Source organism: Leptonychotes weddellii, chromosome 10 (assembly GCF_054177405.1).
Source record: "Leptonychotes weddellii isolate Sample4059 chromosome 10, ASM5417740v2, whole genome shotgun sequence".
Classification (NCBI taxonomy): Eukaryota; Metazoa; Chordata; class Mammalia; order Carnivora; family Phocidae; genus Leptonychotes; species Leptonychotes weddellii.
Genome location: NC_138378.1, coordinates 83,363,426 through 83,375,344, shown reverse-complemented (window position 1 = coordinate 83,375,344; position 11,919 = coordinate 83,363,426). Strand labels below are relative to the sequence as shown.

General features: G+C 46.3%; 1 protein-coding gene across 1 annotated transcript; it reads left to right on the top strand.

Moving 5' to 3' along the window:
• Positions 1 to 4,195: 4,195 nt before the first annotated feature.
• LRRTM1 (leucine rich repeat transmembrane neuronal 1) lies at positions 4,196 to 6,952 on the top strand. Its single transcript, XM_006727670.3, has 2 exons — positions 4,196 to 4,684; positions 4,954 to 6,952. The coding sequence occupies exon 2, from the start codon at positions 5,013 to 5,015 to the stop codon at positions 6,579 to 6,581; it is 1,569 nt and encodes a 522-aa protein (XP_006727733.2). The 5' UTR covers positions 4,196 to 4,684; positions 4,954 to 5,012; the 3' UTR covers positions 6,582 to 6,952.
• The last annotated feature ends 4,967 nt before the right edge of the window (positions 6,953 to 11,919 follow it).

The window sequence follows — 11,919 nt, the reverse complement described above, 5'->3', positions numbered from 1 at the left end:
GCAAAGTCCCTCAGTGTCTGCTTCTCCTTCCTACTGAAAGTTCCTGGAAGAAAGCACTGAGTCACTGCATTTCTTGGGTTTACCCCCATTACTCACATCGTGCACTGAACATGGTAGGTACTTCCTCAGTGCTATCTGTATTACTACCTAGTTTTAAGAAGAGGACAAAGGTCGATAAGAAAAAAATTACCTCCCCTCTTTAATTTGTTTCTCCTAAGTAGAACTCCTGAGAGAAGCCTTAGGGCCCTCACCTTTGGCCCCATGTGCATCTTCAGAGGCATTCTATAAAATGCCAGTTTATGCTGTGTGCCCACAGAAACAAGAGAGTTAATTCTCTCCTTTTGAAATTGTGACTCCCACCCTCCTCCCCTTCCTCTAAATGTTTCCTTTTAAAGAAAGCCATGGTTCACTGCTACTGAAAATTAAAGACAACAGCATAAAGATCAAGGTCCAAGCTGGTGCTGGATTAAACATTAAATGATTAAACATTAAAATCACCACTCAAATTTCTCTTTCCTTGAACACTGCCAAAGACTACTAATGGAAAGCCAATCCCCAGAATGCATGCTCATTTCAGATGTTCTTCACTTGCACCTCTTGGTTCACAAACCATTTGGACTACAATGAACAAATTGGAGGTGACCTCCAGTTGAGATGAAACGGGAAAGACATATCCCTTCAAAATTGTATGTGACTACCCCGCAGCCCACTCCTCACCTCCCCCCCATCACAGCATGAAGTACCAAGAAAAAGCAGGAGGGTTTATTATGCAAAGGTTAATTTGTAAGGTTTAGAAGAGGAGAAATTAATCACCTCTTCCTCCTCCAAGCTATACTCTGGCCTCTCCAGCTGTCTCAAGCTTGCTCTTCTCCCTCCTCTTAATTCCAGATTGTGTTTTGGCAATCAGATTGGACCCCAGAGTTCCTTCCATTTTCTGAATCCACATTTTCAAGACTCTCATCCTTTCTGACTTCAGTTCCCAATCACACGTTGGCATGATGGCTTGGGGTGGTTTTCCTGATGTCTGACTACTGTACTCTTGTGGTTCAGCAAGACAGGGATAAGCTCATTTCCCATACAAATGTGGAAAATGTTAAGGGTGTTTTCAGAGCATGTAAAGTATCTCTCATCAGCATCCACCACTGAAGGAGACGACATTTTGCCAACAGAAACCTGTGGTTGCCCAGGAGAAGATACTGACCAAGTATACACAATAGCTACATTATAACCTGAATCAAATGTTCTCACAAGACAGGTAAAGAGAGAGAAAAGACCAAACATGAGGAAGGAGAGAACTTTAGGGGAGTTCTTTTCATTTTTACTTGTTAGTGTGTTGGACCCTGAGAAGAATGAAATTAAAACTCTCGAAAAACAGTCTATATCAACTTGCTGTGGTGACTCAAAAGTTGTCGTTTCTCAACTCAACTTTGCTGAAACACTTGATTCATGTTGTTCTTATTTAACCTAATTTGCATTGATTTAATCAGTGCTGGTATGCTTTAAATACATAATAAATTGGGATTCTGCAACTTAGATGACTTAGAATAGCTAAATTTCAATAAAGCTCATTTCAATCTGTTAATGTATACAGTTCTGCCAAGGGGTTTAAAAGCATAGAAAAGATACAAACTTGCCACATTAGAGGTGGGAAAGGTTTAAAGATACCATCCAGATGAAATGATTTGCAGGATAATAATGTGAAAAGCAATATATATATCTTAATTACAACCTAGACATATCTTCTACATTTTGAGTAGCATACTTAGAAGAAAACTCACATATAAATGCAGTGAATTTAATTTTATTCTCTTTCCTCCTTGCCAACACTCAACTCTTTTCTGCCTCTCTGTACCAGCTCTACAAATCAAGTGACATCCAAAGTGGGACCTCTTCTTGCCCATTTGGCAGGCTCCATCACCACTTTGCCAAGCCGCCTGCATTAGGAGGATTTTCTTCCTAGCAGCCGTGGGGATTGGGTGGCTTAGACTCACAGTGCTTGCTGAATGGTTGGCCAATGTTTACTCCTGCCTGCCCCCGCCTCCCCCACCACCCTTTAGAGTTTATGGCTCAATCAGCCAGCCTGCTGTCAGGAATAATTGTGTTGGCAAGAGGTGAAAACACTTGATGGTGAAATTGTTTGTCTGTTAAAGTGTTCCGCAGCACCTTGCAGGTGCCAGGATGAAAACTGCAGGTGCACAGTCCAGAGTCAGGTAGGAGGCTAGAACGACAGAGAGGCAACCATCAAGAATGGCAAGGGAAGAACACCACTTGGGTGTGAGACAGCAAAAAACCCATCTGTGGGGTAGCGAGCTGTGAGACATTGGTTAATGGCCTGATATCTCTGTGCCTCGGTCTCATCATGTGCAAAATTAAGGGGCTTGATTTTCTAATGTCTCTTCTAGATCCTAAGATGACATGTGATGTCTAGAATGTCTCGGATTTGTTTTCCTTCCACTTAAATAATACTTCTTGGAGATAAAGAACCACGGCAGAGCAAAGATGAATAAAAAACGTAATAATTCATGCCCCTGTTCATAGGACTTTTCCTGAAAAGTACCACCAGTCTTTGGTGACTTTGACTCCCCTGGCTGGTGCCTTCAGCTTGGATGCTAAGGACCAATCCAGTTACTTGTCCAAAGTCAATCCAGCCTGGGAGCTTTGGTAATCCACCGCTTTCTTATCAAAATGAGTACCACTATAGATAATGCCCACTTACTTTCAATGCCTGAGAGGCAAAGATGATAGGAATTCAAAGAGAGGAGCTGGAGATTCACATTTGATTCCCCCTATCACCTCTTTGGGCATCTCTGTCAAGAAGCTAGGCTTGCCCACACTCACTTCCAGAAGGGTTTCCCTCTGCCATCTCTGATGATTTTTTTTCTCTTTTTTTTAAACAAATGACCAACAGGTTCCTGACAGTAGCCATATAGACCCTCTCCAAGCCGGTTGGTTGGAACGAGAGAGAGAGCTTATTTTAAGAACCCCATCTACACGGGCGCCTGGGTGGCTCAGTTGGTTAAAGCAACTGCCTTCGGCTCAGGTCATGATCCTGGAGTCCCGGGATCGAGTCCCGCATCGGGCTCCCTGCTCAGCGAGGAGCCTGCTTCTCCTTCTGACCCTCCCCCCTCTCATGTACTCTCTCTCATTCTCGCTCTCTCAAATAAATAAATAAATCTTAAAAAAAAAAGAACCCCATCTACAGATGATTGTGAATGGAAATAATCAGGCAAAGACTTCTTCTCTTCATACTTAGAAGACACAGTTTAGCAACAGTCTCAAAGTTTAATTAGGGTTATGTGTATGGAGGGGGATAGGCTTCGTTATAGTTTAAACTACCCTTTCTCTGCTTATTCTCTAGCATATTCTCCTAGAGGGTGCTGTAATCACCATGTGCAGCATGTTGGGGTCAGCCCTCCTGGGTGTCATACAGCAGAATCTTTCTTTAATCCCCTTGGGACCTGACAGACATCTAGGGGGAATGGTCAAGTCCCCGCAGGATCTCAGGCAAGACTCTCTGCACACAGACATACGTTTCTGACACACTGGTCTCGTACCACCAAATCGGGATGGCTTTCCAAATCCACTGGGTTTAGAAACCATTTCCTGATCTACCACTAAAAAGGGCTGGCTGACTGCAGAACCCCAGTGCCTGTAAGGAAAGGGAAAAAATAAAAATCTTAGCCAAGCCCCCACAATCACTGCTTTACTCTATCTTCTCTCAAGTTGCTTTCCTAAAGCAAAGGACCAAATGTTGATTTCTCTACAGATTCCTACGTGTCTCTTACACGTAGACAGATTTAAAGGGGGGAGGGGGGAACATCCCCAAAAGGAAAGGGGGAGAGAACAGAATCTTTCAGTTTCCTGCTTGGAAATATCTTGTCGTTGATGATGCTAGCCCAAATCTCCATCCCCTCTCCCCCTTTTTTGAAATATGGACAAAAAAGCTGGAAGTGTTTTCCGTTTCATCAAAGAACATATATTACTTTAGTGGCTCGGTAAAATGTTGGTTTTATGCCCACCCCTTTTCAATCTGCCCATGTCTGAGGTGCTCCGGGAAGACGCACAATCGTGAGCAGCTTACGACACTCAGTGAGCAGTAGGTGCCTGTGCAAGCTCGAGCCGCACACTGCCTGGCGGAGGGAAGGAGCCCGGGCGCCGCTCCCCGCTCCCCGCTCCCCGCGCCGCTGCCCGCGACGCCAGCGCCGCCCGCCGCCCGCACCTCCCCGCAAAGCATGAGTGAGCCCGCTCTCCGCAGCCGCCCCGGGCGCGAATGGCAGGCGGTCTCCGCGGAGTAAAAGGTGGCGCCGGTCAGCAGTCCTTTCCAATGACGGACATTAACCAGACTGTCAAATCCAGGGGAGTCGTGAGCCCCGAGTTTGGAGTTTTTTTCCCCACAACGTCACAGTCCGAACTGCAGAGGGAAAGGACAGCGGCAGGAAGGCGAAGCCCGGCGCCGGCACGTAGTTGGGAAACTTGCGGGTCCTAGAAGTCGCCTCCCCGCCTCGCCAGCCGCCCTTGCAGCCCAGAGCCGAGCAGCAAAGTGAGACATTGTGCGCCTGCCAGATCCGCCGGCCGCGGACCGGGGCTGCCTCGGAAACACAGAGGGGTCTTCTCTCGCCCTGCATATAATTAGCCTGCACACAAAGGGAGCAGCTGAATGGAGGTTGTCACTCTCTGGAAAAGGGTGGGTAAGACACTTTTTAATTAAATTCTTTCCCGAAGATTTTTTTTTCCTCCCTTTTCTTTGCTGCAGCATCTAACATGGACCAAATCACCATCTCTTTGATCTTTCCGTGGCTGTGAACTTTCTATGCTGCCCAGCTTTCTGCATGCTTAGAGGTGAACGTGTGGCTTTGGGGAGGGGGGTCCTTCTTTATTTCAATATATTTATTTGATTTTGCCCTTTTCTCCCCCTCCCCCGCTCCCCCTCCCTTGGAATAAAATATGATGTAGATTTCTGACCGAGCGCTTCCAATGGACATTCTCCAGCCTCTCTGGAAAGATTCTCGCTAATGGATTTCCTGCTGCTCGATCTCTGTCTATACTGGCTGCTGAGGAGGCCCTCGGGGGTGGTCTTGTGTCTGCTGGGGGCCTGCTTTCAGATGCTGCCCGCCGCCCCCAGCGGGTGCCCGCAGCTGTGCCGGTGCGAGGGGCGGCTGCTGTACTGCGAGGCGCTCAACCTCACCGAGGCGCCCCACAACCTGTCCGGCCTGCTGGGCTTGTCCCTGCGCTACAACAGCCTCTCGGAGCTGCGCGCCGGCCAGTTCACGGGGTTAATGCAGCTCACGTGGCTCTATCTGGATCACAATCACATCTGCTCCGTGCAGGGGGACGCCTTTCAGAAACTGCGCCGAGTTAAGGAACTCACACTGAGTTCCAACCAGATCACCCAACTGGCCAACACCACCTTCCGGCCCATGCCCAACCTGCGCAGCGTGGACCTCTCGTACAACAAGCTGCAGGCGCTGGCGCCCGACCTCTTCCATGGGCTGCGGAAGCTCACCACGCTGCACATGCGGTCCAACGCTATCCAGTTCGTGCCGGTGCGCATCTTCCAGGACTGCCGCAGCCTGAAGTTTCTTGACATCGGATACAATCAGCTCAAGAGTCTGGCGCGCAACTCTTTCGCCGGCTTGTTCAAGCTCACCGAGCTGCACCTGGAGCACAACGATTTGGTCAAGGTGAACTTCGCCCACTTCCCGCGTCTCATCTCCCTGCACTCCCTCTGCCTGAAGAGGAACAAGGTGGCCATTGTGGTTAGCTCGCTGGACTGGGTTTGGAACCTGGAGAAAATGGACCTGTCGGGCAACGAGATCGAGTACATGGAGCCCCATGTGTTCGAGACCGTGCCGCACCTACAGTCTCTGCAGCTGGACTCCAACCGCCTCACCTACATCGAGCCCCGGATCCTCAACTCCTGGAAATCGCTGACGAGCATCACCCTGGCCGGGAACCTATGGGACTGTGGGCGCAACGTGTGCGCCCTGGCCTCATGGCTCAGCAGCTTCCAGGGGCGCTACGATGGCAACTTGCAGTGCGCCAGCCCGGAATACGCGCAGGGCGAGGACGTCCTAGACGCTGTGTACGCCTTCCACCTGTGCGAGGATGGGGCCGAGCCCACCAGCGGCCACCTGCTCTCAGCCGTCACCAACCACAGTGACCTGGGGCTCCCGGCCAGCCCGGCCACCACGCTCGCTGACGGCAGGGAGGGGCAGCTCGACGGCACGCACGAGCCGGCTACCGTGGCTCTCCCGGGCGGCGAGCACGCCGAGAACGCCGTGCAGATCCACAAGGTGGTCACAGGCACCATGGCCCTCATCTTCTCCTTCCTCATCGTGGTCCTGGTGCTCTATGTCTCCTGGAAGTGTTTCCCAGCCAGCCTCAGGCAGCTCAGACAGTGCTTTGTCACGCAGCGCAGGAAGCAAAAGCAGAAACAGACCATGCATCAGATGGCTGCCATGTCTGCCCAGGAATACTACGTTGATTACAAACCGAACCACATTGAAGGAGCCCTGGTGATCATCAATGAGTATGGATCCTGTACCTGCCACCAGCAGCCCGCAAGGGAATGCGAGGTGTGATTGTCCCAGTGGCTCTCAAACCCTGCGCTACCAAATACGCCTGGGCACCTGGGGCGGCCGGCCAGCGCCAGGCTGGAGTCTCTCCTAGTCTGTGCTCTGATATGCTCCTTGACTGAAACTGTACGGGGATATCTCCCAGAGACTTGACATTTTAGCTTTATTGTGTCTTAAAAACAAAAACGAAATAAAACACAACAAAAACCCCGCCCCACAACCTTCAGGACAGTCTTATCTTAAATTTCATATGAGAACTCCTTCCTTCCTTTGAAGATCTGTCCATATTCAGGAATCTGAGAGTGTAAAAAGGTACCAATCATTGATTTTTTTTTTTTGTAAACTAAAATGTTTAAAATAAAATAGCATTTACAGTTTTTACAGACTGGTGTAACCTAAATGAACTGTTACCTGTGTTAAAAGAGAAGCAACAGTTAAAATGTCCTTCCCTTGTGTGTGTGTGTGTGTGTGTGTGTGTATGGGGGGCGGGGGGAGAGGGTGCAGTGGCCAGAGAGAAAATCCAGAAATTCAGGAGCATAGCAGTCAGACTCAATTTGAAATATTAAGAAGGACAAATAAAGCTCCTCAGGTTGATTTAGCTCCTCATGACTAATGACTGGGGGGAAAAGCAAGACCTTTCATATTATTTTTAGGGGAGTGCCATACACTCACTGTAATGCAAGTGAAAGGGAAGTGAGGACTGAGCCTCACTGCCCAGCCCTGAAGGCAGAGATCATTACAAATAGCTTTTAAGAGGCAGTGTCAGACAGTTTGTCCTGTGAACAAGAAACATCTTTGCACTTAATACAACCATCTTTCAAATCAATTCAAAATCTCACCCCCAAATGCCACTAGCTCCTAATTCTCCTATGCCTTTGATTCACCAGAGTGGTAGCATTTGTGCCCTTTGCCGGACTCTCCCAAGTGAAAGAGAGACCCTCAGCTCCTGTTCACCACAATCTGACTGAGGGGAAGAAGGGGAATAAGGCAGAATACAAGTGTTGGCCGATGAAAGCTGTGCTTCCTCGGAGCACGTTGCGAAGACTGCAGCAAGCTTGGGCTCTGGGCAGTGACAGCACACTCCTAGTTACTTTGGGGAAGAGTGAGAAAAATCCTACCTCAGGTTGAATGCCTAGTGGGTAATGACTGATAGCAGGAGACTTTAGGGGCAGACTTGATACAGAAGCGATGGGGGTGGGGTGGGACAGGGGAAGATCACCATTTGATCCTGTGTTCAAGTATTACGGAGATGGGAATAATTTGTTAGCCCGGAACAGAAAAGCTGCCTCTTTTCAGATTGCCCTTTTGTATAATGTCTGTGTTGTTTTACTTTTTTTTTTTTTTTTACTTTTTTTTCTGTATTGGGATCAATGATTGCTTTCTCCCACCCTTCACAGGTTTTCCCGTCTATCATTGAAATTTAGGTTGTTTACTGAACTAAATTAAAGAGTAGTAGCGGTTGGTGGGTGTGGGGCAGGGAAGGAGGGAGGAGTGCTGTGTGTTGGATGGGAGGGGTCCTTCACTCGCTAACACTTTAAGCAAATGTATGATGGAAATAAATGGAGATGGAGAGCAAATGGTGAATACTGAACCGATACCCACGCCCAGAAGTCTTTTTCAAACTCAGGTGCTTACTCTTCTGAAAGATTCTATAGCCTGACATGTTTCTTTCTTTTTCTCTTTTTCTCTTTCTTTCTTTCTTTCTTTCTTCCTTTCTTCCTTCCTTCCCTTCTTCCCTTCCCTCCCTTCCCTTTTTTTTTTTTTTTTCAAGCGAGACATTCAAATAGTAGGGAGAGGGAAGGGGGAAACACACACACACACACACACACACACACAGGCCACCATCTCCCAAATGCAAATGCCTCTAGCCACCTACCTAAAGAGGAAAAATCAGCTGTCTGAAATGCAGAATATCATCACCAGGAGGTTTACTTAGGCTGAGTATTGGTAGTAGGTTTCTCTTCTACCTATGGAGAAATCCATTTGCCTAATAATACTGCATGTAAGAGGCCCTTTCTAGAGAAATACTTTGCAAATGGCTCTAAGATGTTAAACCTTGGGAGTAGAGTTTAACAACTCTCTCTCTCTCTCTGTCTCACACACACACACACACACACACACACACACAGGCACGCACATGCACCCCAGCTTATTTCTCCTGACCAGAAAATTTCATCTTCTTTGTTTCTAATTAAAACATGACATTATGACATACACCATGCTCATATCATCTATTTAGGTGAGAAGAGAGGTGCTTTATTTGATAACTTTGAGGAGAAGGTTTTGGATTCAGACTATGCATGACAATTTGGGGCTGCCGTTTTAAATAGCATATCCCTCAGGGGGCAGGGGTAGTAGGAACAAGGTTTGCTTAGGGGTGTGCCATCTGTAATTGAATTCCAATAAAGAGATCTCCTCTAGAAGACAACATACCCTTTTTTAGAAAAAAAAAATTCCCAAATTGTGGCAATTGAAGGAAAGTTCCTTGGATTCCATTGATTTAATCTCATAGGAAGACTACTGGAATCCAGTGCCAAAGGCTACTTCTAGCTTGGTGCATTAAGACCTGTGTTGGTGTGCTAATAGGGAAAGCTTCCAGAAGCAAATCCTTTCTGGTAAACATCAGAGCCATAGGTCCCCCCTACCCCCAGAAATATAGATATTGGAGACTGCAGAGTTTATCTCCTATACCCAAGACCTTTTTTTCTTTCATTCTTCTTTTTTCATTGTGGTCATGAGAAATAGCCAGAGAATAATTGTGCCTTGTTTTATGCTCCTGGAAACCCCCACCCCCAAATGACTAAATATCACATATGTAGAATTTAAGTCCACGTACATCTAAAGAAAAATCATTGTAAAGAGGAATCTGCAATCTGGCAACTGGAGAGAAAATGCTGGCGATAGAAAACTCTGTTCTTACTCTGTGTGTCTGTTTATCTCTGCATTGTGTGTCTTTGTAGCAAATATGTTCTCTACACAAACAGGAATGTAGCTCACACCATTTTATGCTCATGCACCTCTTGCTTTAGAGAAGGACAGGGGGCAGGGAAAGGCAAGAATAAGGGAAATCTGTAGTTTTAACTAAGGTTTTGTGACACTTGAAATCTCTTCTTTCACAAATTAATTAATCTTTAAGCTTCAAGAAACTTGCTCTGACCCCTCCAAGGGAACTACTGAGCATTTAAAAGAGAATCTCCTCTTTAAAGGTGTAGCACCTTTTTTATGTGTTCTTCCCACAGAGGGTGCTAATATCGTTATCCTGTGCTATCTGAAAAGAATTTAAGTCCACAATTCATGTCTCTTCCTGGGCATTGTGATGGATTAACCCCCATTTGCAGTACCTTCCCAGGGGATTAAAGTTCAGCCATGGCATAGAGGTTTTTTTTCAAATATTTATATGAAAAAAAGTCCTTTCTGATGACAAATGACACTCTCACACCAGTCTTAGCCCCAAGTAGTCTTTTAGGTTGTGCCAGAGGGAGCAGGTTAAAGAATACCTATCCTTTGGCCTTCATTTAGAGAAAAAGCAGCCCCTGATACTCAGACTTTAGCCATGATGGTTAAGAACACCAGTCCCAAGCACACCCCACGCTCCCAAGACTACAAGTTGCCATCACAAAGAAGATTATTCCAGTAAAAGGAAACCTTTTTTAAAATCCATTTTTTATATTCTCCCAAGCGCCTCAAAGTATTAGAGTACCTTACATTTCCTTCCTGCCTGCAGGAAGGCAGACATTTGGTATGACTTAGCATCAACAACACATTTCTGAGTATGTGTAAATAATTAGAGGGGCAAATGCCACGTGTTTTTCCTCTCCAGTTTCGTAAGCAACTGCACACAGATCACGGGAGGGCTCAGGAGCCGCCTGTGTTTTTGGTTATGTTAACTGACTTGTTATCAAGTTTGGTGCCTATTCTATCTGGCATCGCCACATAGAAGGGGACACAGTGGGTCACATATTCTGGTAAAATAAAAGGCATCGGATACCTCTCTCACAGAGAACATTATCAAAAGGCCAGAATGTATATCTTTTTTGGAGAATGGGTATTATAATGTTGCAGGGCAGTCAAAATAAGCATCCATTATCTCCCCTAGATGGGCGGTTATGTTGGTTGATTTGGGTTTTGTCATTGATGGAATGACAAATAATGAGGAGTTAGCAGGAATATGACTATTAAACAGGCGCCTGAAATACATTTTAAGAGAAGTTTAGGGACACACACACACATTTTACATACATGACACAGATATAAGCATACACACATGCATATATTGTCGTATTCATATAACATGTAGAGCCACACACAGGATTACATGACATAACTATTTTCCAGCATTAATTGCCCTCCTACTTTCTTCTTCCATGATCAAACTGTTCCTCAAGAAAGGACCTGATAAAATCAATCACAATTAAAGTGTAAAGGTGGCTGATGGTATTTTCAGGCATCAGTGAATGACTTGGTAGATGCTTTGCAGGCTGGGGGATCTTTTGAGCTCCTCTTGCTGTAGGACAGTGTAAGCCTGCTACCTACTGGTAAGAGCCAGCAAATGGCAATGCATTCTTTTGATAGTAACTTCCTAACTAATAAGTTCCATCTCAAGGTTAGGAAACATATTTCTCCATTAAAAATATTCTACTCTGATTTTTTCCCAGGGATCCAAGCAGCAAAATTCTTAACTTGTGACTGGGCACCGTCTTCTGGCCTTCCTCAGTAGACCCAGTTTCCAAAGGTCTCTGGTTTTTTTGCTCAGAGGCTATGGCCTGGCCACTACATCCTTAAGGTTTAGTCAGAGATGTAAACGAGATGGAGGGAATAAAATTTATTGAGTATGGGAGCCTTTGCCTAAATCTTGACATGTGAGCGATATAGGAAGAACCTGAGGTGTAGAGACGTTCAGTGCTTTGTGCGAAGTCACCCGGCTCGTAACAGGGAGGAGCACTGGTATTCAGGTCCGGTGGCCTTTTCACTATACCCTATCTCTGTTTCCTTGAATAGTTGCTCCCTTCCATCCCTCCACCCAGCAGAGCCCAGGTTGAGCCTGGACACTGGGCACATGGTCACATGTTCTTGTTGGATGATGTAGGTACAATGTTTGAGTCTAGGAATTTTCACAATGACTTCGCTTGCTCTCATCTCTGTTAACCGGCTAATGCAAGACTCTGCCAACAGAGGATACCTCTCCCAGGCTTCCAGAAACAGAACCATCCAGTTAATCATCCAGTCCAAACTCTATCCAGAGGATTTTAGACACAGGGAGTAAGGTATAGGCATCCATCCATATATTTTTGTTGAGGATTTGTTCACATTTTTTTCTTGGTCATTAAAAGGACTATGTCTCTAT